The sequence below is a fragment of the Embiotoca jacksoni genome, unplaced genomic scaffold, assembly GCF_022577435.1.
Source record: "Embiotoca jacksoni isolate LCO1_2020_lvr unplaced genomic scaffold, fEmbJac1.0.p SCAF_18, whole genome shotgun sequence".
NCBI lineage: Eukaryota > Metazoa > Chordata > Actinopteri > Embiotocidae > Embiotoca > Embiotoca jacksoni.
Window position 1 is genome coordinate 942,501 of NW_027185318.1, and position 25,000 is coordinate 967,500.

The 25,000-nt window shown below is 46.1% G+C and overlaps 1 protein-coding gene across 3 annotated transcripts in view; it reads left to right on the plus strand.

Moving 5' to 3' along the window:
- The window catches only part of LOC138199737 (rho guanine nucleotide exchange factor TIAM2-like), an 84,753-nt gene that overhangs the window by 13,093 nt on the left and 46,660 nt on the right, over positions 1-25,000 (plus strand). The window contains exons 1-9 of one of the 3 annotated variants that reach the window (XM_069151895.1): positions 5,093-5,407; positions 8,827-8,923; positions 9,657-10,835; positions 13,772-14,216; positions 14,793-14,965; positions 15,721-15,945; positions 19,430-19,615; positions 19,844-19,987; positions 23,518-23,574. In XM_069151895.1, the coding sequence (XP_069007996.1) occupies positions 9,663-10,835; positions 13,772-14,216; positions 14,793-14,965; positions 15,721-15,945; positions 19,430-19,615; positions 19,844-19,987; positions 23,518-23,574 (2,403 nt within the window). In that variant the 5' untranslated portion in view covers positions 5,093-5,407; positions 8,827-8,923; positions 9,657-9,662. Of the gene's footprint in view, positions 1-5,092; positions 5,408-8,826; positions 8,924-9,656; positions 10,836-11,237; positions 11,388-13,771; positions 14,217-14,792; positions 14,966-15,720; positions 15,946-19,429; positions 19,616-19,843; positions 19,988-23,517; positions 23,575-25,000 lie in introns of those variants that run through there. The other 2 variants (XM_069151894.1, XM_069151896.1) reach the window with 2 other exon arrangements.

A 25,000-nucleotide genomic window follows, 5' to 3' on the forward strand; every position in this document is an offset into this window, starting at 1 on the left:
ACACACACACACACACACACACACACACACACACACACACACACACACACACACACACACACACACACACACACACACACACACACACAGCATCTGGATGCTGACTGTTTGGCCCTCTCCTGAAGCCAGTGTGTGCCAGCTTAGCAGGTGTGTGTGTGTGTGAGTGTGGTGTGTGTGTGTGTGTGTGTGTCTGTCTGTGTGTGTGTGTGAGTGTGGTGTGTGTGTGTGTGTCTGTCTCTGTGTGTGTGTCTGTGTGTGTGTGTGTGTGTGTCTGTCTGTCTGTTTGTCTGTGTGTGTGTGTGTGTGTGTGTGTGTGTGTGTGTGTGTCTGTCTGTCTGTGTGTCTGTGTGTGTGTGTGTGTGTGTGTGTGTGTGTGTGTGTGTGTGTGTGTGTGTGTGTCTGTCTCTGTGTGTGTGTCTGTGTGTGTGTGTGTGTGTGTGTGTGTGTGTGTGTGTGTGTGTGTGTGTGTGTCTGTCTCTGTGTGTGTGTGTGTGTCTGTGTGTGTGTGTGTGTGTGTGTGTGTCTGTGTGTGTGTGTGTGTGTGTGTGTGTGTGTGCTGGGATGAAGCCAGGCTGGGTTGTTTGTCCTACTACCCCAGATTGAGCTGTATTCATCATCCGTGTGTCATTTTGATTTGAAGGTTCACCACAGGGACACTTTGAGCCATTTCACTTTGTCCTTTTCAAATGGCCGATGAATTGATTTCTGCTCCTTCAATCGATTTTTCATTCCTTTAGTGATTGATGCTTCGTGTGTGTGTGTGTGTGTGTGTGTGTGTGTGTGTGTGTGTGTGTGTGTGTGTGTGTGTGTGTGTGTGTGTGTGTGTGTGTGTGTGTGTGTGTGTGTGTGTGTTTTGCTTCCTGTGTGAGAACATCTACGTCTGTACCTGCTACCTGTGCTGGGTCCGTGTGATCTCTGATGGATCACCTGTGGGAGTCCGGAGTTTGTCTCCCTGCTGCTGTACACTACAGTGGCTCCTGCTCTGATAATGAGTGATCGTATTAATCACTGGAGCTCGTAGCGTGTGACAGATTATCCTGCAGCACACAGAGGACAGCCGCAGTCAATTCCACTGGAGATAATTCAGTTTGCTTTAATGCAGCGTTCACACTCACGTGCAAAATATACAAAGTCTCTGTGAACCTTGGGGACGTGTTGAGAAGGTCGAACAGGCTTTTGTCTTTATTGATGATTCCTTAGATTCAAACGGCCCTTCTTGAAGGTCAACAACTATCGTCGCCGTCGTTCTTTCCTCGTAGTTTTTCTGCTTCAAAGGCACTTTTCTTTCCTGATCTCTTATCAGTGGGGAGATAATTCGGTATCTCTCCTTTCGCTCTGAACGAGGAAGCTGTCGTGCGTCGCCGTGTGTTCCCGGGCCGGGCCGGGTGTGTGCCGGTTTTCCCAGAATCCTCCGGTGCTCTTATCTGACCCTGTGGCTGCTGCAGGCGTCGGCTCCACATGCTTCTTATGCAGCGCCTGTCACTCATCCTGTTACTATGGCTTATCTGAGATGGTGTGCTGCAGCACAGATGTTGAGGTGTGTGTGTGTGTGTGTGTGTGTGTGTGTGTGTGTGTGTGTGTGTGTGTGTGTGTGTGTGTGTAAACATGCTGATTGCACTGGAAAGCCAATCCTGCTAAATTGTGGGAGTGTCGGTCCGTCCAAAAGTCAGATACTGCGTCTCTGGAACAAGCTCCGGTTCATGCCGAGTGTGCGTGTCTGTGTCCTCTTTCCTTCGTACATTCGACCTTCTCATGTCCATTAAGCTGCTTAATTAGCGGAGAAGCTGATTTGCACCTGCAGCCGTCCAGCTGTTTGCTAGATATCGCACACGCACACACGCCATCGTTTTTGTGAGAGCTGTTAACCTTTTCCTCCCTCTGCCATTTAAAACACACACACACACACACACACACACACACACACACACACACACACACACACACACACACACACACACACACACACCTCCTTCCTTCAGTATGTCCTGAGTTACTTTCGCCTCAGAACAGAGATTTTGAACCACCGGTCACCAGAAAACGATCCCTCTGTGTGTTCTTGTCCTTTTTTCAGGTCGTCCCTGTTTGTTAGCAGATTATCGGACTCTGATACGTTCTGCTCAATTTGAAGTTGGTGTTGAAGTCTGTGTCGTGAGCTGCCTTCTGAATGAAGCGCCAATCTGTCGACAAGGAAGTGAGCTGGCAGCCGAGGAGCCTGAAGAAAACAGATTTCACAGAGGATCGAAAGTTGGAGGACAAACTTTGAATGATTTGATTGACACATTTCGAATAGTTGTATTCTTAAAGTTTTGTAGTTTTCAGATTTCGGTGTATTTATTTTTGGAAAAACACTTTTGGCCATCAAAAGTTTTAATGTGTGAGACTTTATATCTTCTCATTTCATTATCAGGGTATTTTTTTTATCTGAAAATCTGTTCAGTTTAAACATATACTTGGATTCCTTTACATGATGAACCCCAATATCTAAATTAATATACATGGAGTGGGTCTGAGGGTGGAGCCCAGTTCCAAACAAAAGACCTTTCACCCCGACTTAAAACATCCCAGCTTAAGTAAATTCCATCGGTCTCCATCGACCCCCATTTCCCTCCAACCCCGTAGTTAGAATTTCAAAAGCATTCCCAGACGCTTCATAATTTAAATCAATGTTTCTTGGTGTGCTAATTGTTGCTAAAATGAGCAATTACGACCTGTTTATTTCCTCCCGGTGGATGTTTGGTTCTCCGCAGACTGCCGTCCCCAGTGGGAAGAATAATCAATGGCATCAAACCATAAACGGCCTCCAGCCACGAGACCGCCTCCATCATGCTGTTTATGAGCGACACAAGAAATATTAGCATGCTTACTGAAAACTCATATTTCACCTTCAGTTTCAAAAAGGCCCTCAAATATATTAAATAACCTGAAATGTCCTTTACAAAGATCAGTGGTATTAGTTTTCGAATGTTTTTTATTGGACGGTAAATCTGTCCTGTTGTTGACTTCATGTGGGCCTTTGAATAAAGTCTTATTTAATTGGTTAAACCATCCGTTCATTCAGCTATTAATTTTCTGCTGCTTCTCCGGGTCATGATTTATGATTATTGATGATATAATTAGGAAATATTGTTTTATGCTGCTGGGAATATGTGATGTAAATAAACAGGAGATTGAATTGCATCCAATGTGATGATGAAAGTCTTTGATGTTAACGTGGTGAACTGTGTGGAAACCCTGTCTGAGCTGCTGACGGAGCATTTTGTCCATTATGACATGGGTTTGGTTTGATTGTAGTTGTGAGAGGAGGATCTGTGAGGGACCTGGATACTGTCACACTGGGTTGTTTTTTAAATGAGTGACAAAAGGACTTTTGGGTTCACCTAGATCTCCGTATCAGAGCGGATTCCCGGCGTTTCAAAGCAAAAATAAAGTCCTCAAATCCTGTGTCACCACACACAACACTCTTAATGTGAAATCCGGTTAGACGCGCTGCTCCCTTGTATTTTATTACACTTCTGCTCCTGGGTGAGGCCGACATATAACCACCACCCATCCGTTTTTTTCTTGGATTATGTCATTATATAGTGGAATGTGGCCTTCAGCTCCAACTACCAAGTTCAGCATAACTTCAACGCTTGAAAACACTTGAAGGGAAATTACATTGATGTGTGCACGAGTCGGTTGTCCAGAGTTTGGCTATAGAGGGATTTAATTTGTCTTTGGAGAGCAGAGCTCATTGGAGGCCTAATGGATCATAATTAAGGGTCAGACCATTTGTCCGGGTGGAATGAGACCGAGCACCGGCTCGGTGTGAATATGCAGCACAGCGGCCGTCTCTTCTTTTCTCAGCGTCTCGCTCTTTTCATGCCTCTCAGTCACTCCGAGCGCGTTGTCGGCCAACCTTTTAGCTGCCTCCATCTACGGCCGGACAAAGGCCTTTGAGAGGAATCAGACTGGGCCATGAGACTATTGTGCTGTTAACAATGTTGTTTCGGCCCGGTGGACGCTGCTGATATTGTGTCCTGCAGCTGATGTCTCCATGTCAAGCAGCAGGCTGATGGACGGCTATTCCACAGCTGCTCATACAGCGGGGTGGACATGACTTTGAATAGCTATTCAGACCCAGATGTTTTTCCAGAAGAACCCAGTTGGGCCGTCTGGTTGTTCGGGCTCTCCGGTTTTCCATTTGGAGGAGCAGTGTGATGTGTCTCCGAACGCAAATAATATTCACTCAGTTACTCTGAAATAAACAAACGGAGAGAGTCTGGAGCAGCTTTGAGAACGTTCTGGCGTGCGCCGCCCGGTTCTGATGCTCGGTTGTGTTCTGGCGTGGCTTTCTGAATGGGTCCACTTCGACTGTGACCACAGTTATGTGAGGAATAGACAAACGGAGGCATGCGTGAGTTTTTAGACCGACGGCGGTCTCAAGTTCGTCTCTGCCGGGATACGGCTTAGTCACAACACTTTGAGAAATTCTAATTCCAGGAAAGGTTTTGCTTAATTTCTTTGGTTTAATTATCCTCGAATCAAAATGCGATGCAGATTTGGCCCCTCTGGCCACGAGGAACTTTCAAACAGCTTCAGCATGTGCTGACTCCGTTTCCTCTCTGGGCCTGCTCTCTTTACACCAAACCTCTGTCCTCCTTCAATGGACTTTTACTATTCACACACACACACACACTCACACACACACACACACACACACACACACACACACACACACACACACACACACACACTCACACTCACACACACACACACACACACACACACACACACACACACACCCCTCTCTCTCTCTCTGTCTGTCTCCCCAGTAGCTGGCTGCCTCTCTGGCCTCCTCCGTGGGTCATTGTGGTATTTAGGGTCAGACAAGAGCTGCAGTCATTGCGCCCTCCGCAGCGCCTCCCAGGCAGCGCTGCAGCCATTACACGCCAGCTTGTCTCTCCCGATCGCCTCAAACTGTTATGGAAAACCGCCGTGGCTGCAACGAGCCCGGCATCCTCCTCCGAGCCAACGGAAAAGCTGGATGTAGGAAAAACAACAGTGTGGAGTAGTGGAGCCTTTTTGCAGTGAGACTAAATGGATGAGCGCTATAAAACATCCCTGCGTCTCTTCCTGAGAGACCTCTTCTGTTCACAACTTTTCACTTTTTCCTCTCGGCGCTCCGTTACCAAGGGTTACCCTCGGAGGACTGTGATTCGTTGCTCCAACAAAGCCGGGAGGGAGTTTCCACGTGTCCTCCCGTCTGTCTGAGTGTGTGTGTGAGTCAGATGTGGTGTGTGCATGCTGCTTTAAGACTCGACGAGCCTTCTCAGGGAGAATCCACTTTGAGATCAGAGAGCAGCAGCTACATTTCTTCTTTGCTAGCTCTTCAAAGAGCTTTTAGATTAAAGGCCGGGCCACAGAGGTAAGGCATGTTATGGACGCTGTGTTTTATCTTTCTCTCCCTTTGTTTCTTCTATTTACTGGATTAAGAGGAGGCCGAGGCCGGGCTGAAGAGGTTGCCGTTGTGTTTCCTATTGTCCAAGCACACAGGTGTGGGTTATGTGTTTGCATGTTTGAGTGCTGTTTAGTTCCCACCTGTATCTGCTAGATAGCAGTTTTGATCTCCTGTGTGTGGTCTAGCTCGCTGTATAAACCTTCAGCATGCAGCCTTGGAAATGAACATACAGCTAAATGACCTTTCACAGTCTCAGACTTTATCTCTTCTGGCGCTTGTGTTTCAGGGTTGTCTGGGTTTTGTGAATAACTGAGAATAACTGAGTTTGACAAACTCACCACCTCGTCTAAACTTTGTGTTGCACTGCTGAAGCTTGTTTGGGAGCACATTGTTTGAAAGTATTTGGAAACATTTACTTGGCATCTCTCTGGAACGACGGTGGCAGACGTGTATAAATCTTTCAGAAGGCTGCCATGTCATTTTTGGTCGGCAGCCATTGGAGCAGAGCTTCTAAAAGTCCAAAAGACACTTAACAAGCACTTTGATGGATGTTTGGTGGCTTTGGCTGGATCCACCACACAGTAATATGGGCTTTCAGCAAATGATTCATAGATCGACATTTCTCCTCATAAGCAAACAACCGCAGGATACTTTAAATCTGCTTCAGGACAAAAACTCAGCAGGAGGTTGCCCGGACTTCGGCTCCAGTAATACCGTTTTCTCTTCCTCTTCACCTTCTGTTGATGTTTGTGTCCTGAATGAACTTCTGGGTAATTTTGCATAAATTTGAATTGAATCTATACCTGGAAAAGTGAAGCTTCAGGCGCACTGTTCCTTTAAGAGCTCGGTTGTCGCAGCGCCAGAGGAAAGTGATAAGAGACGGGTCCCATGGGCTGTGATTTGACAGGAGGAAGGCAGTGTGAGTGTGTTAACAGCCACGACCAATAACAAATGACCTCATAACTCCTGCTTCTCAGCAAAATAATTCAAAAAGCACAAGAAATTCTTGTTACCCTCATTTTGTATGAGATTATTTTGGCCACTTTGTGATTTGTCATTTCTGATTCTGATGTTTTCCACCAGAACCACGTGTTGATAAGACAACGGTCCATATGCTGCGCCTATATTTTCAGCCTTCGTTTTGGGAAATCACTGGAAAAATTCAGCAAGATTTCTGTATCTGTTTTTAATTTTTTTTTTTATGGAGAAGTAGGTTGAAAAACTGCTCTGACAGCATCCTGATATAACTGCAGCTCTCAGGAATTGTCCTGCGTTTCACTCTGATGTGTTCATAGTTTTGTCCTCCAGCTTTAAATTCAAGGTCGTGACTCCTCATGTTCATGTGGGTTTGTGAAAGAAGTTGAGGTTACGGCTCCTGTTCAACAAATGCACGGTGGTCTTCATGAAGGAAAAAGACGGTTCCTTCCTTCAGCCCTCGTGTACCTATTGTGTTTATATCTTTCCGAGGTGTGGCTCATTCCTCGCCGTTATCCCAAGACACACACGGTGTCAGACTAAACACCAAGCTTACGTAGGAGTCACCCGGAGGCAGACCGAGAAGAATGCCAGGTCATCGGGTGGCGGTGGTCCCTGTGGCCCCTGAGCAGATGGCCTGTAGGAAGCCTTTTTGACGAGAACAGAGGACTGAAGAGGAAGAGGGAGGGAGACTTCAAGACTGGGTGCACTGGTTTGCAGCTAAAAGGAAGACTTGTCTTGTTGTTCGCTCAAAACAGTCGCACAATGCTCCAGTTCAGCTCGCAGCAGAAGGCAAACGTGTGTGTCGCAGGGATTGTGTGTTGGCTCTGAGCCTTTCACCCTCACAGTGCTGCTCTGCCTGAATAAACTGTTCAAGAAAAGCATCAGTAGTGGTGCTAAAAGAAAGCAGTCAGTGTGACAAGTTCGACAACCGGCTTTATGTTGACTCCTGGTGGAGTCGGCAGCTGCTCTCCGACTTTACTCCAGAAAGAGAATTGTTGAGTTACTCTTTGCGTGAGGAGGAATTTTGAATCATTTTATCTTCACTTTCGAGCTTCTTGCAAACTGGTGCTGCAATCAGAAGTGGAGGATCAGGTGGTGAATGCAGGTTGCAGTCATGGGAGGAAAATGGAAAATGGAGAAATGAGTAAGAAGGGGGCTGCTTGTACACAACATCTCCGATTAACTCATGACGAATGAAGCGTGTGTTTGGTTAATCCCCCGATCAGCTCAATGAGACTAAGTTCAGTAGCAGGCCTGCGTAGCTCCAGCCAAGTTTCCATTCTGCTTTCAAGCGTTTCTTTTTCACACTCGTTCCAAGCAGAAGGAGAGAATACGTTCTCTGTCATGCAATTTGTTTTTGTTGAAGCATTTTCCCGGATCTTTGCCCCGTCCCTGAACTTCAGTGCTCCACGTGCTTTACATTTAAAACGTGCAAATCCTCTGGAATTTCCCTCTCAAATTCATGTATGAAACACACTTGAACAGTAGTCCCTTTACTTTACAGCTCCCAGTTAAGGTGCGACCAAGCAGGAGCAGATAAACTCCTAATGCGGCAGATCAGTTAATCCAGAAGGTTAGGGTTTTTGTCAGTGGGCTGTTTACACGGTAACCTTACACATGCTGTACGTGTGCTGCAGGGCTTAGTGGCGTTAGCACGGTTTGAAAGCCTTCTTGGAGCTCCATGTGTGTAGGTGGGGTTGTATTACACACACAAGACAGAGTCACCCTGCTTTAAGATGCTACGAGCTCCTCATAGAGCGCTCTTCAGCTCTTGCTTGCTTTGGATCGTGCTCGCCGGACAAATCTGGCGATGACGAGTGGAAAAAAAAAAAAAAAAAAAAAAAAAAAATAGAAGCAAGCTGAGATTCCAAAGTTTAAAAATAAACAGACGAATAAACTGCAGCCGGCTTTGAAAATCTTTCCCAAACCCGATCAAAGACGACGTCATTTACATGTGGGGAGGTGGAAAAATGCAACAAATGTTTGGTTTGGATGGCTGATTGGTGGAGTTGAACGACTCCACTGTGCTGTGTTGTACAGTACAAAGCTCGGTTGATGTGACGCTACGACTCCAAGTTGGAGGAAACATCATTGGACGTGTTCAGTGCTCGAGCAAATGTTTGTTGGTATTGTCTGAATAATTTTTTTGCAAATCCCCCAAAAAGAAGAAAGTTTTTTTTCCCCAACATGCATTAGCAAAACAACTAAACGTGCCCCATCTCAGATAGCAGCGGAGCTTCATTTGTGTTTCAGTATTGTACTGATTTGTTCATCTCGGTGAGAAACATGTCAGGCTGTCTCTCTTTAACCGGCACACCTGTTGTCAAACATCCAGCTTATCACATGAAGTCAATAATAGTGCTGCGGAAGGAGACTAAGTACTGAGTCAACTTCTCTCTGTGTTTCAGATGAGCCAGACGACGAGGGAACAAACTTATTTTAAGAAATGAGGTGGAGAGAACCATGCGCCTGAAAGCTCCAGTCTGAGAAGACACGTTTAAAGAGGTGAGTTGAAGAACGCCGGCTTTCATATCTTAGTTGTCAATATTAAGATCATTTTTTTGGTCATTATTCAAACCTGAATTAAAAATAAATACATTTTAAATAAATAAAAGATACGTGTATCTTTTAAAAAACATCCCTTCCACGTGTTGGAGAAGGTTTGTTTTTGTTCCTAATCTACTTGGTTTGCTAATACTGTGCTTGGCCCGGCCTGCAACTGTTATGTAATGTCATCACAGACCGGCAGCAGATCCAGCGACCGTCCTCCCGGCAGTTTATGTCCTACAGCTCTGTAATGAAATGCCTGTCTGGTCACGGTTCTCTGCTGCTAATGTAAGAGTGTTGTGGACAGTCTGGAAGTGATTTTTCATTGTCCTGAACATTGTCACATTTAACAACCACAACAGCCGAAAGCCTGTTCATCTCACTGGAGGTTTGTGGAGAGAATTGAAGAATGTAGAACAATGAGAGGGAGGAAGACCAGAGTGAGGAAGATATCAGAGCTGCTGCTGTTTTACTCTAAATTAAATGATTGTGTGTGTGAATGGTAAGAATTCATGTGTCCCCATTATTGTTTGTGAGTAAGTTAATACAAGTGAGTAAGTTCATGTCATGTCTGTGATGAGCACGCTCTATGTCATATATATCTTCCTGCCCAATGTTTGAGTATTGTGACTTTTCCAACTGTACAATGTTGGTGAAATTATGGTTTCATATCCTTTTTTATTTTTTCCAGGCCAGGATGGGAAATTCAGAGAGTCAGTACAGCATTCAGGGCCCCAAAGGCACAAGCTTTACCGTCCCTGGGAAACAGAAGCCATATTCATTGAAGCTCGGCTCAGCCCAAGACGCTCTGTCACCCCATACGTGGTGGAGAAACGCCCCGGTAGGATCAGGGTACAAGGCCAGGTGTGTTGGCCGCGGCTGTCTGTCCCCTGCTAAGAGCCGACAGCCTTACTCTACCCGGCACTGTGACTATGTCTCCAAAGGGGCAAGAGGCAGCCCCAGTGAGCATCGCTGGCATCGCTCCCCTGGCTGTGGGATACGAAGGCGGCACATGTCGGACGACTATGAGGATAATCCGTACGGGGTTGAGCTTAATGGACACACCCTGAACGGACATGGTGACGAGCACGAGGTTTTAGAGGAACAGAGCAGTCCCCGGGTGGTGATCAAGAAGGACGGCAGTCTCAGGGTGGAGTTCACTAATACCTCAGGCAATCCGCTCCTCCTGGAGGAGGCCTCTGGGCCCGTCCAGCTGCTCAAGTTCTCTCCTAATCTGGAGTCGGCCTCCACTCCCAGCTTGCCTGGTTCCAGTGGCAGTAGGCAGGATGACCACCACAGCGGCCCACCACCAGCCTCTACCTCCTCCACGGCCAGGACCAGCAAGGGGAGCTCTCTGAGCTCGGACGGCTCCTGGTATGACTCTCCCTGGGGGCCCAGCGCAGAGCTGTGCGAGCAGGACCAGCCTTGCTCTGCCAGCAGAACGTCAGTGCACCCCCCCACCCACCAACTTGATTCCTTTGCAGAACAGTCGCCCCCTGTGTCCATCGCAGACCTTTACAGAGACTCCACAATGGCTGCTACCTTCCCCACAGCCAGGGACTTGTCCTCCCGGTTGCAGGAGCCTCCGCTGGGCCAGAGGCCACACAGAGCTTCCTTTGCATCTGTCCTGGATGTTCCTTTGGAAGAAGAATGTCCAGAGGCCTACCAGTACTCGTCCTACACCCTTCCCTGTCGCAGGCCCAAAGCCCACACTATTAGTGAGGACCTGGACCAGGACCCTGAGCAGGAACAGCACCAGGACCAGGCTGGACCTGATTTCGGTTTCCATAAGAAGGACTTCATCAAAAACCGCATGAGGCGCTTCAGTGACTGGACAGGAAGCCTCAGCCGCAAGAAGAGGAAGTCTCAGGTGAGTTGGGCCAAAATAGGTTTTTGAGATCACAGATCGAGTCGTTCGCTCAACGGGTTTTAATCATTAACACTCCTTTATCACTTCCAGGATTCGTTGAGGGATCTAATGGTATGTAACAATAGTTTGTATAGATGCAGTGTTTGTAGTCTCCCTATAGCCCACATTGTAGATACATTTATCACTGTCTTATTGACATGTGTGATCTGTAGTTCATAACTAGCCCCAGACTGAAGAGGGCGTCAGTATCAACAGACAGTTTCCTGCCTGGCACGGTTTATTTGATCGTGAGCCACAGCGGTTGTCCTGGCGTGGTTTGGAAGCCACCACCGTCCTCGGGTCCTTAAGCAGCACAACACCAGCTGTCTGAGGACAGGACGCAGCGGGGTGGCACAAAATGAAATTTGTAAGGCAGCCAGTGCCGGGTCTTGTATTGTTAGCGAGGATGGAACAAGGATGGGAGTGACTTTAGATGCAGTGCAGGACATGGATGATCCTCCGAGGAAGAGAAGTCAGGGGCTGACATGCAGATGTCAGGATGACAGTTTCTGGGTGGGTGAAGTCTTATTATCTTCTGATTGTTTGTGATTAGCTGTTGGATGAATGGTACCAGTCGCATGTTCATGTGTTTGGCTCCATTGTTTACAAGTCAGATGTATATGTAGGCTTAAAGGACGTTTATTTAGTGGAAGGTTTTTTTTTTAGAGTAATTACAATTTGTTTAAAAATGTTTTTAATAATTTAACTGACTGAGCACTGATGCGAAAGTAAAATATCAGCTTATGAGACACAGAGCTGATATTTACATATGTGATTTCCTCGGAGTAAAATGATACTTGTACCGTGCAGGCACGGGTCAGAGGACAGGTTGGAAATAACTGCAGCTTGTCTGCATGTTGTCTTCACATGTTTGTAAGAACCATTTAATTATTGTTGTCCAACCAGCATTTTCTCACCAGCTTTAATTTGACATAAACCATTTGTTTAAACTGAACCTGAACCCGTGTCCCTCTTTGTCTTTAAGGCTTGAAAGCAATTGTTTCCGCAATAATTCGTTTAGCTGTGTTTTGTAAAAGTTTGAAGAACACTGTTTGGGTTCTGCTGAGAGAATCACTGTAAGCCTTTCAGAGGCTCTGCAGAGTGAAACTAAATCCGAGCTACAGATTTAACCCAACCCTCCTCTAATGTTAACGAATGACTTATAGTTGTTCCGGTACTTGTTCTCAGATTTTCTGGGCTCCCCTCACGTTCCTTAGAGAATAAATCTGTTAATGGGGATTGGTGCTCAGTCAGCCGGGTCTAACAGCAAAAACAAAGCCCAGAATGGAACAATCAGACTATTCACAAGGCGTTTGCTTCTTTGCTGTCGTAGGGATTTGTGAGCTTCTCCTTGTACTTAAACAGCAGATCATCTTGAGTGAAATATGAGATACTTTCACTTTACTGATAGTCTTCTCTAAAGCCCCTGCTTGTCATAACACCATGCTAATTCATGACCATGTGTTGGTGCTTAATTTGTTTGGGTTGAAAACTTTCACAGATTTTGTTTTGTTTTGTTATCCAGAAATAAAATGGACATAAAAATTACTTTTTCGTGGCAGAAATCCTCTTTGAAACTTTGAAATGAGGAAAAATCAATTGCCAATCACTGATATTGGTGTCAAGCATGAATCTTTTAGAGATAAAAGCTTTATGACTACATTTCCGTTGCAGCTTGACATAATTCAATTGGCTCAATTGAAAGAAGAATCACTTTCTGTTTCTCTTTCTGTGTGCTTACAACAAGTCCACATTAAAGTTATAGAGGTGCCTAAAACGGGCCTCGAGACTGAATTTCCTCTGTCGAACTATCACGTGCCATATATCTCCAAGAGCTGGTCACAGTGCCTCCTTTCAGGATGTCAAACAAAACCTCAAGCCCTTCCAGCTCTGGTTCGCCTCCACCTGAACTTTAAAGGTCGCGCTGTGACCCTGATGCCAAAGACCAGGAACCTGCTCGTAATGAAAAGCAGCTGCAGGAGAACTGGGAGAGGGTGGATGCATTTGGGCTGTGCTCTGGAAAGCTAGGGGAAGTCTCGCCCTGTGCACGGGACACATTTTCCTGCGGCGAAGCTATACAAATACGGTATATTTCATTGTGGCAGGTAGACATAACGGTTCAACACGGGCTCTCCTCCAGTGAACACTGAGGTCAGTAGGTTCAATGTCACCCTGGGAGTTAAACGAGCTCTCTCTGCCGTCTGGTTGAAGGATGAGATTTGTAAGTGCTTTCCTGATATGAAGAAGAGACACTAGAAACGGCATGAAACATGGATGAAGATGGAGACTAGATGGATGGAGCTGAGTGAGACACCTGAACAAACAAACAGGCGGAGAATGAGCTCTGGTACGACAGCACATACTGCCTGTGGATGTCGAGGGTACTCCACTCTGTCGCCACCGGCAGAATCGATGCTGCAATCTAGTCAAGTGCAGGTAGGCTGTCATTAGGCATAAAAGGATGCAATTCCATCAAGTGTTCATTTGGGGAATTGGGAAGCCACATCACACCTCAAATGACGTGAAACTGTCTGAGCCTGGAGGGTTCCAACCTCCCAGGTGCCATCACAGGAGATTTGTCCCACTTTCTCAGCCTAGTGAAAATGTTCGAGCCTGTAATGCAGACTTTGAAGCAGGTTCGAGTGGTTTGACTTGATTTTTCAAAGGTTTTGCAGTGCCTCAGGGCTAATTGAAAAGAGCACAGTTGATTTCTGTCCCATTGTGAGCTCACAGTGGCTTTCTGGAGAGAAAGAAGTCTGTATGTTTGGAGGTTTCAGATCTACAAACCAGATCCACACGTCCACTGGAGATTTATCAACCAAACTGTAGTGTTTAGTTGTCATGATGATCTGATCATTCCCCTGTGTCCTCTGACCTTCCTCTGATTTCCTCCACAGGAGACCAGGTACAAGGACCTAAGCGATGCCTTTGACAGCGGTGTTGACGGCCTGACGGCTGACACCAGCTCCCCCTCCCAGGTGTCCAGCCTCCTCTGGTTCCCCGGAGCCTCCAGGGCCCAATCTTCAGGAGCCATTCACCAAACAACCAACGATGCCCTTCGCCAGAACATCTACGAGAACTTCATGAGGGAGCTGGATATGGGCGCCGGACAGGGAGGAGGCGAGAGAAGGGACCCATCCACGGGCACCGAGGAGGGCGAGAGCAGCAGCGAGTCGGCCGAGGGCTCCCTGGAGCAGCTGGACCTCCTGTTTGAAAAGGAGCAGGGCGTGGTGAGACGGGCGGGCTGGCTTTCCTTCAAACCCCTTGTCACCCTCCACAAGGACAGAAAGCTGGAGCTGGTGACCCGCCGCAAGTGGAAGCAGTACTGGGTGACCCTGAAAGGTACGCTCGAATCTCCTCTCCTTGAAACTGAGCCAAAGAATTTGCCGACTTGTGGTTTTAAGGTAATTCAGAGTCGATTATCTAAATTCCCGCTCTGTAATTCAGTTTTGACTGGCAGGTAGGTTCCTGTTTATTCTTGGGGTTTTCCTCTCGACGGCAGTCATGTGCTTCACCGTAGCAGCACAGCTGACATTAAGTCAGCTTTTAAGGGAATTATTCTGTAGCTTCTGGCCAACTGTCTACATACTGCTTTTACAACATTATAGTTTCTGAAGGAGAATAAAGAGATCTTGGGAGGAAAGAGAAAAGGTCCCATCACAGTTGTGTGATTTTTCCTTTTTCTAAATGGTCTCTTCTGTGAAACTTTAGTGCTTTTACGCTGAAATGCTGCAGCAGATGCTCCAAGTTCATTTCTTAACTATGTTTACAAGGATAATTTGTCTGTAAATCATAAAGTGACATCAATAAAAAGCCCCAGATACTTAAATCTACAGAAACTTTGTGTACATACAGCCTTTTTTTCTGCATCTGTCATGTACGTACATCTCTCTGTCTGTATATCTTCCTCCTCTCTAGGCTGCACATTGCTGTTCTACGAAACGTACAGTAAAGGCTCTCCGGAGCAGGAGATGTCTCCTCACTACGCGCTGCTGGCCGAGGACAGCATCGTCCAGGCCATTCCCGAACACCCCAAGAAGGAGAACGTGTTCTGCCTCAGCAACTTGTACGGAGACGTCTACCTCTTCCAGGTGAATCTCATCTCTGGAATCCGTCGAGGCAAATCATCCCGCCGTCAACGTGCTCGAATTATACCAGACACACACTTTTCGGATTCCCTTCCCTCGACTGTGGTATAAATGACCGACTTCAGCCTGGTGGGAAGTTGCGAGCTAAGTGGCCAAACCTTCCAGCTCAGGGGTCTGAGAGCACATCGGATTTGCCCGTTGTGCTTACTGACCTAAATATCCCCCACCGAACTCAAACCCAGCCCGGGCTCTTTCTGCGTTACCTCCTCCACTCAACATTACAAGCTCTCCTCCAGACTCCACTACGTCGTGGTGTGTCCGTCTCTGTCTAATAAATTAGCTCTGTAGGGAGCTGGCACGGCCCCAGAGGCAGCCATGAAGACGGGCTGGAGTTCATCCCTTTGTTTTCACTCACTTGGCCTGTTGAGCTTCCCAGGTTGTTCCTGGGGATGTTCCCAGGGTGATAAAAGTGTAAAAACCATGAAATGGCTTTTAAACGGGGAAAATGTTGGATTTAAACAATAGTTTATAATGCCCAGTTTCTCATAGAAGCTCTGTTAATCAAGCTTTCTTTTATTGAGCCAGCAAAGCCCAGCTCGCCACCCACTGACCTTTCCATGATGTATGGTGGAATAACACAACAGCAGTGCCCTGGAAGTCCTAGGAGATTTATCAGGCTTCGGATCTGGAGATCCAGCTCGTAACAGGAATATTGGTCTTTCTGTTTCATCGAATTGAACTCCTCTCTGCTCTTCCAGGCCAGCAACCAGACCGACCTGGAAAACTGGGTGACAGCCATCCACTCCGCCAGCGCCTCCCTGCTGGCCAAACGCCAGGGGAAGGAGGATACGGTGCGTCTGCTGCGGAGTCAGGTCCGCGGCCTGCTGCAGGAGATCGACATGGACGGGAAGATGAAGAAGATGGCCGAGCTGCAGCTGACCGTAGTCAGCGACCCTAAAAACCGCAAGGCTATTGAGAACCAGGTGAGATTGATAGCGAGATATTAGCTGAACTGAATTATGACTAATATCGCTGAGAATATTGGAGGGAGGCCTTTTGGATTTCGGGCCCTTGGGACAAATCTCCCAGAAAATCCTCTGGATCACTTTCCAGCCCTGATGGATCAAGTGGTGATTTGTTTGCTCATTTCAAGTTCACATTTTGAAAGTCCTGTGTGTGCTGTTATTTCATATTTTACGTGCAGCAACCACATGATCTGCCCTACTTAATTTTTCTGATTTTGTCACTGCGGTGACAAGCCTGTGCTTTATTTATGTCTGTGGGTGGGTGAAGTGGCCTAAATGCATCAGTCCCCAACTGCGTCGCGAGGGGCCCAGGGGAGCCGCTCGCTCCCCGAGCATCAGATCGGGATTCCAGATGTTTCCTGGTAATAGGCTCTCAACATGCGTTATCCTCTTCCTCCTCCTCCTCATCAGCCTGGGGGAGAATCCGAAGCACCCAGCTCTGTGCTGTAGCCTACATACAGCAGATTACACAGGGCTATAAAAGCTGCTAACCTATAGCTTAGCAAGAGCACAAATATTTTTTACACGAAATGTATGTTTTTTTGTTTTTTTTGTGGAATGTGTGAAAATCCGGCGGCTTTTTTTTTTTTTAATACCTGCGACTCAGGTGATCAGTGCCTCTTAAAGCAAACTGAAACTTAATAAATCTCCGTAGCCACAAGGGACCACATTTCTTCAGCTGCTCAAATCCGACTGCTCATGCGCTGGAAAAACCAAATGAGTGCTCGTATGAGTATTTGCTGCTGCAGCTGTTCCGGTGTATATTCACACTCTTATTTGGTGTTTAGTTAAAGCCTCTTGAGTGGAAATAAAAATATGTTATCACGAAGAGCAGCTACGATGGAAGCTGGATAGTTTAGGGCAGTAATGACCAGCGGTGATGTCGCCGCCTGTCTGCCAGACTGACTGTGTCTGTTTCCAATTAGCCAGCGTGCCACCTCAGAGTAGACAAAGAGACAGATGGGGTTGGAGTCAATGATAGGGTCAGAGGGAGAGGACTGTGATACAGATGATAGATTTAAGGTTTCGATGGGGTTGTCTTGCACCGACAGGGCACTGCTTTGATGTCCCTGCCTGCCCCCCGCCCCCCCACCTCCACCCTACCCACCCATGTCTGCTGAAATCAGTGCCAGTAGGCCTCGTTTGAAGTCCGCCTTTGCCCCCTTTCACACACACACAAGCTCACATACACACACTCAATGTGATCAAGTTGCACCCAAAGACTTATGATGCATTTACAGGGAGCGGCGGACAGATGTTAAAGAAGAGAATCTTTTAAAGAAAAGCTTCTGCTGAGCTCGGCGGCTCTGAAATGTGAATAAGTTGTGTAAACAGGCCGAATGGGCCCAAACATGCTTTTCACTGATGATCGATTGTTTCACTGCTCTGATTCAAACCCACTTTAATCACGAAGCAATAGACTGCATGTTGGCCTGAATCAAAAAATCCTGTTCATCAGTGATGTACCACGGCATGACTCGTTAAATCGAATTTTATGCACAGGACTATTTTGGGACATCCCTGAATGAAGACGCAGATATTTGACTGTTGACAAACAGATGCAGATGGCGTGTAAATCAGAAGCATACAAGGAGCTTGTGTGATAGTTATTCATAGACATGAATTTTTCCAAAGCAGCAACTCTCCTAAATTTGTCTTTGCTTTTGAGGAAGGAGCTTATCTGATTTAGTCAGTAATACCTCCCTCCCCATCTAAAGTCATCTTCAAACTACACGGTGGAATTAAATCACAGTTCTTCCAGAACACCGTGTTTTATATAATGACCCAAGAATAGCAGGATGAAGACAACAGGGCTTTGTCTGCTTACATCACAGGATGTATGTACAAGGTCTTTAAGTTCAAGTAACACAAAGAGTTGGACCAGACAGGACAGCCTTTTGACAAAGTCTCAACTTTCCTATTAAGTGATGAAAAGTCCTTCACGTGTCCGTGGTGAATCATGTGCTTCAGTAATAACTATTCAAACGCTAAACAAGACCCCTATTATCCAAATAAGAATACCCACTTTTTTTTTTAATCACTTTTAGTTGTGTAGTCACATTAAGCCCTCTTTAGTACATACTGATTGCTGCTAATTAGTGTTGCAGCATAGTTAAAGTGAGACTGTAATTTCTGCCACAGGTGGCAATTACAGGATGATGCTAAATGCTAAACACAGTCGAACAGTAAAAGAGTCACAAAGTTTCAAAGTGACTGTTATACAGCTTTAAGATCCTCCCACCAACCAGGTAAGGTCATAGATAGATAGATAGATAGATAGATAGATAGATAGATAGATAGATAGATAGATAGATAGATAGATAGATAGATAGATAGATAGATAGATAGATAGATGGATAGATAGATGGATAGATGGATAGATAGATAGATAGATAGATAGATAGATTAATAGATAGATAGATAGATAGATAGATAGATAGATAGATAGATAGATAGATAGATTAATAGATAGATTAATAGATAGATAGATACTTTATTAATCCCTCAAAGGGACATTTTTATGTAGCAGTAAAACCTCTGATCCACGGTTAATTGTTGGTCATCTTTCCAACAGTACTGATAGGTGACCAAACGCAAGGTCATTTTTAATCTGAGTGTGTAGATTCCTATCTGATCTCCTTACAGTCAATGTCTAGAATAGGAATGTCTGAATGTCAGAGATTATTGGCTTGTTAACTGAGGCCACCTGCACAGTTGCATATACGAGAGTTTTTTATGGAGCAGAGTTTTGGTCATTTCTGTGCAGGTTCTTTGTTTAAGATGTTTAAAAAGTCAGAGGTTCATAAAACACCACCCTCTGGCCCTTTCTCAGTTTCTTGCTAATCCTAAAGAATTCAGTCGATGTGAATGAGACCTGATGGGACGTTGCCATCGGGCGCGTTATTGTAAATGAACTCAGTACAGACGAGACCTATTAAAGTCAGTTGTTATGGAGGGTTGTTTAACTTGAGTGTTCTCATTAAAAACGGTCTCCAGCCAACAAAATAAGCACTTTCTTATAGCTTACATTGTGCAAACAGGGTGGGGGTGGGGGGACTGTAGATAGTGTGTGTGTAAAGATTTAACGGGTGGTCTGTGCAACATCACCAGCTTCTCAAGACTTCCATAAAAAAATGGGCATTTGGATTTACTGCACAAACACTCTCCTCTGCTCGATGTGCAGTCATCCTTCACTATCAGACCTCCACCCAGCCGTGCCCTCACCCTCCACCCACATCTGCAAGCAATTGCTGCTCAAAAGAAAGCACTCGACTGACCCTGGATCTCCCTCTTTGATTCACCCTCCCCTCCCCCCTCTTCCCTAAACTCCCTCCATTACCCCCCCCCCCCCCCCGTTGCTTAGTCGCCACCCAAAAAATAAATTCACATTCAGAAGTTACTGTCCCAAACCTAACAAAGTAATATCCTCTGTTTCCTTCAGATCCAGCAGTGGGAGCAGAACCTGGAGAGGTTCAACATGGATCTCTTCAGGATGCGCTGCTATCTGGCCAGTCTACAGGGCGGAGAGCTGCCCAACCCAAAGAGCCTGCTAGCTATCGCCAGCCGCCCCACCAAAACCACCCTGGGACGCCTGGGGATTTTCTCTGTGTCCTCCTTCCATGCTCTGGTAAGGAAGCACATGACAGATGAATGACTCATGAACTGATGCAGAAGAAGGAATCACAGATTGACATCCTTTTTTCATGTGACACTTCAGTTCTGATTTACTTGATGTCTAACAGTAACCTTGAAAACCTTTTAATCCTTTGAAAGTAAAAAACATCCTGCAAACGTTTAAGATGGTTTATCGGATGGATTTAAATGATTGCAGTACTGAGACTGTCTATCTGCTCAGATCTGCTCCCGGGACGAGGCCACAGTCAGGAGGCGCTCGTTGTCCCTGACTTACAGACATCGCAAGAGAGGCCTGTTCTCTTCGCTGAAAGGCCTCGACAACCTGACGAAGAGAGGCCGCGACAAGAGACCCTCTGCATCACAGGTACGTACTGAACACACGCCTATTATTTATGTTAAAACACCCAAGGGAACTAAATCTTACCATACAGATTTCTCAAATGAAATAATTTATGTTTCAATTGCTATGAGTAAAAGTTTTAAGTATTGATTATTGTTTGTCTTTTCTACCCTCGGACATTTTCAGGAACATTAAGTTCATATTCTTTACACAGATACTGTATAAAAAAAAAAAGGCAATTTAGACCAAATTAAAACTTGTAGTTGAAGACGGTAGAACGTCTTGCTTCCAGGTGAAACTCTGCATAACTTCACTTTGCAGCTATTTCATTGTCACAAAAATCTCTGTTCTCTTTGACATTCAGTCCTCGATTAAAACTCCGTTTTTTTTTTTTTTTTGTGACCTCAGCAAACCCATGAGCAGTCACTTAAATTCTAAACCAGATTAGGTAATATGATTACATAATGAACTTTCTGTCAGTCTCTTTGCGCTCCTGTCTGTGTTGAAAGCCTGACAGCAGCACTTAGTCCTCCAAGTGACACTAAATAATCTCCACTGAATCCCAAAGTAATGAAACTCATCAGGTGGTCTGGATTAGTGGGTCCTTAATGCACGATCACCCACCTCGCCAATTCAGCACTAATGAACCCATTCATGCTCCCTACGCAACACGAGCATGCAGTATTCATAAGTATTCATAAGTATTCACAAGCATGCATGCACACGGTGTTGACATATACTGTACATGCATGTATGTAAGCACACGCTCTCCTGGGACACGCTGTTGAGATACCCCTCCCTCCCCCTCTCCCCTCCTCCCCCCTCCTCCCTTCAGTGCACATTGTGCATATTCGTTAATGAACCAACCTGAAAACATGTTGCCGGCTTGCCTGGGCTGACATGAAAGAAAGCAAGAGATTGTTGTAGTCACGCAGCTCTTTCAGCACATTTTACCCCCAAGGGAGATTTTATTAATTAAAAGCACATAAGCTCACATCCCTCCTGCTTTCCTGTAAGTTTGAGTGCAAACCTCCCATCAACATAAACACAGGGGAGCATTCCTCACCCAGGTGCAGAGGGGGAAGTCTGAATCCTCTCAGGTTGTTAATTAGACTCATGCGGGCTATTTATTGATACAGAAATCCACCACTCGGTACCCTGAAGGTACTGCTCTACTCTTGGTGGTCTATTTTAGGAAGCGCCACAGGAAACACTCATTTACTCACATCTTTAAAGACCTCTGTTCATTAGGTTAGACTCTCGTCAGTTCTTTATGCTGTGAAGTCATTATGGTGTCGAATAGTCTGAGCTAACACAGCTAAGCGCTAATCACAGTCTTCAGTCGTGGAGCCCCGACTTCTGACTGCTCACAAAATGTTCCCCGTCTTGTATCGCCTGCTCTTATCGAGCTCATCTATCCCACCACCTGCTCCGTGATATTTATGTTTGTGCATGTGTCAGCGACGAGCTATGTGTGCACGTGTTATTATTTTTCTGGGGAACTCCAGCCGGCCTGATGAGGCCCAGTTACAGTTCTTGGTGTAGAAGGGTCGAGGTGGCGCTGCAGCACACACATGAATTATTAAAAGCCATATGTGGTAGATGGCATTCTCCACTCTTCCTTCAGCCCCGCAGACACCAGCAGATGGTTGGTGTAAAGACACTAAATATTAAACAGCCTCCCTTTATGTTTTTCCCACAGGTTTCCCATCTCCTACAAGCTCTTTTTTGAGTTATCTGCTATTTTTGTCTTTACTTAGAGGCTAATATGGAAACGTTAATGGCTGGTAAGTGCTTTAAGGGATTTTCAGAAAGCCGGGTTTTCCTGGACATCTGCTGTTTTTGTGTTGTTTTACGTTTTTTTTTTTTTTTTCAAGAGTGAGGGATCATTGGTTGGTTTCAGTTACTCTCTGTGGGAAAATCAGCCCTGGCCATTTTAAATGACATCATCAGCTCCTTGGTTGTTCTCTCATGTTCCACTGATGAGAGACACGTCTTTGCTTCAGAGGGATTTGGACAGTGAAGTCATCAGACGAGCCGAACTGTCCTCCATGTACTTAAACTGTTGTTACCTTCTCAGATTTCTTAGATTGCTCTCCAACATTTTTAATTCATCCTCTTGCGTTCCCTCCCTCAAACACACCATCCTTCAGCTTCTTCTTTTCCCCCCTTTTTTTTTAATCTTTTAAACCCAGCATTTCATCTTGCTCTCCTCCCCAGTTCCTCCCACCATTTGTCTGTCCTTTTTTTCCCCTCCAGCCCCGTCCTCTCTCTCAAACCCCCTTTTTCTCAGAGCATAAACATCAGAGCGTTGCCCGGCGGTCCTTCTGCCACAATTTCCATAGTGACTCATCTATGTTGACTAAGCCTAAACCCCGTTTACCACTGCGACGCCGCACTACACAACCTTGCCCCAAAGTCATGCCACCCCTCCACCTCCTTCCCCGTTTTCGTTTTCTCTTCTCTCATCCGTCTTAACGGAGCTATGTACGCAGGGAGGAGCTGGCCGACAGCCGGCTGTGGGAAGTAGGCCAGAAAGGTCCGAGGATTTGTGAGAGAGTTGGTAAAGCTTTCTAAATTTAGACAGTTTACGCCGAAGCGGGGCCGTTTTTAACCACTTTATAAATGTACTGGTGTTGGGGGTGGGGAGAGTCTGCTGATCAGAGGTCAGACCAGGTTTCTTACGGGAGCTACAAAAAGTTTTTCTATTGTAAACAAGTTTTCTTGCATTGTCTTTTAAAAAAAACAAAAACATCCTGAGCTCCTCTAAGTCTTCCTAAGACTTCCTTGGACCAATTTTAAATATTAGTGGCGATGCTATCGGGAAGAATGTTTCAGAAAATCCAGCTTGAGGTTTTTTGATTTCACAGCAAAATACAAGCACCTTTGAGTTGTCAGACGCCTTGAAGAGGGAGATGGCAGCGATCACGTCTCTGCTGCCCAGTGACAAACTGTCAGAGCTCCACCTGATGACTGCAGCCTGTTTGAGTGAAGACTGGAGTCACACCTCCTCTTAACGGATGGCTCTGTCATCTCTGCGTTATAGAGTTGTTGAAGCCCTCTGAGATTGCAGAGTCACCTCCAGCAGCCAAACACAACGCGCCTCACCATCCCAACATCGGGAGAGAAAAGACTTTTAGGAAACTAGAATGAGTCAAAAAGCAAAAGCTTCGGACACTGAAGGTTGGATTAGTTTGTCCTCTTCTCATCTGCTATCGGACCGTTTCCTGCTTTCATCTCTCTCCTACACACACAACACTCAGTGTCCACCCCCCCCCTCCCCCCCCCCACCCCCTCCACTCCCCCACCCCCCCACCGCTCAGACACACACACACACACAGTAGATTTCCACAAGTGCACCTTCAAAGGCTGCAGACCGTTTGGAAGCAGAATCAAAGCGCTGCTCTCGCCACGCGTACTTCTTAATTAACTACATAACAGCGCTGTGTGTGTCTAATATTGTGTTGCTGAAGTGGCCGGGCGCTTAATCGCTTATGAGTCAACCAGCGTGGTGCCCGTCTGTCTGTACTTCTAACTGTGTCCCTTGATTTCAGATCTTCGAGAGCGATGCTGGAGGTCAGACGTACACCCTGCCGCCCCGGAGCACCGAGGTGAGTCAAACAATCCTCCAACTTCACCCGTTGCGGTTTGTGGATCTTTTGATAAATCTTTCAAAAAATTCCTCGGCCGTCTGTCTCGGCCGTCCTGCGGCACCGTTTTATGAGCACAATTATCAATTACAGCGTGAAGTAGAAACGGGTCCGCCGTTACTTTGACTGCTGCTGTCTTTCATGGCTTTGATTGTGGGCTGTGTCAAGTTTTTTTTACATACAGGGTGTGTGTATATTAGGGGGGTCAGAAAGTGTGTATCTGCCTGAGTGTATTTCTTGTCCAGGATCAAAGCAGAGATTCCTTTCATGTTAATCTACAGGTGTCTGCAAGATAAATACACAGCATATCTAACAGGAGGATTTCACCACGGTAGAAGCCTGTTAAAAGCTGAGGACATCGCTTCAGCTCACACCGTCACTGAGATAATGGAGGGTGTTGGCTGCATGCGTGTATCACAAAAGTGTTGAATGATTGCCGAGTGTGAATTCTGACCATCTGAGAAGCAAAACGCTGGAGTGGCGGTGACGTGCCGGCTTCACCAAAGTGGGAAATATTGCTGTAAGCTTCAGCTCCAACTTTAACATCTGGACAACAGAAAATGACTTGTGGGTGATTAAACTGCAATCTAGTGCGGTTTAAGATTGGATGAAACTCACATATTGACAAGAATCGTCTCCTGCTGACGTGTGAAATATGGAACTTTATTGTTGCAATGATCAGATCTGATGAACATATCACAGTTCATTGTTTTGGTTTTCTAGCCCACAGTTAGAGTTGGTCTCACCCAACATCAGACTACGGACAGACGTAGTTAGCATCTGGCTGCTGAACGCTGGAGTATTTAGACCGAGCTGGAAGGACAGCGACGGTCAGACAAGCATCACGTGAGCATCTGTTTGGTGACCTGATGGCAAGTTCAACTTTTTGTGTTTCTGATGACGCCCGAAAGCCCGGAAACAGTCTTCCTGATGCGATGTGTCTCTGACAGATGAATATGATGGACACCTCCAGATAGAAGCAGGACGGGTGTTATGAAGACTGTTTCACAGGAAGCAGTGAGTCAGTAGAGTCTGTGGTCAATGTGGCGAGTGTTAAAATTGCCCTCATTAAGGGACTCGGAACAGGAAGTGGTTTGAAGGGGAACAATAACGGCTTTCATTGGTTCGACGCCTTAATGTTACTTTAAATACAGTGCCCCCCCTCCCCTCCCCTCCCCTCCCTCCCCCACCCTCGGTTGAGTGTTTAGATCTCTCCTAGATTTGGACGTGAATGTGGAAAATAGCTCATCACAGGGATCCATTTTGCTTTTGTGGGGATTAAACCTCCTCAGAAAAGAGAGAGGTTAGCGCAGCTGCATCGATTTTTGCCGACACAAACAGTTCTTCATCTCCGTCTTGATGACTTTGCGTCTGTTGTGCTACTTGG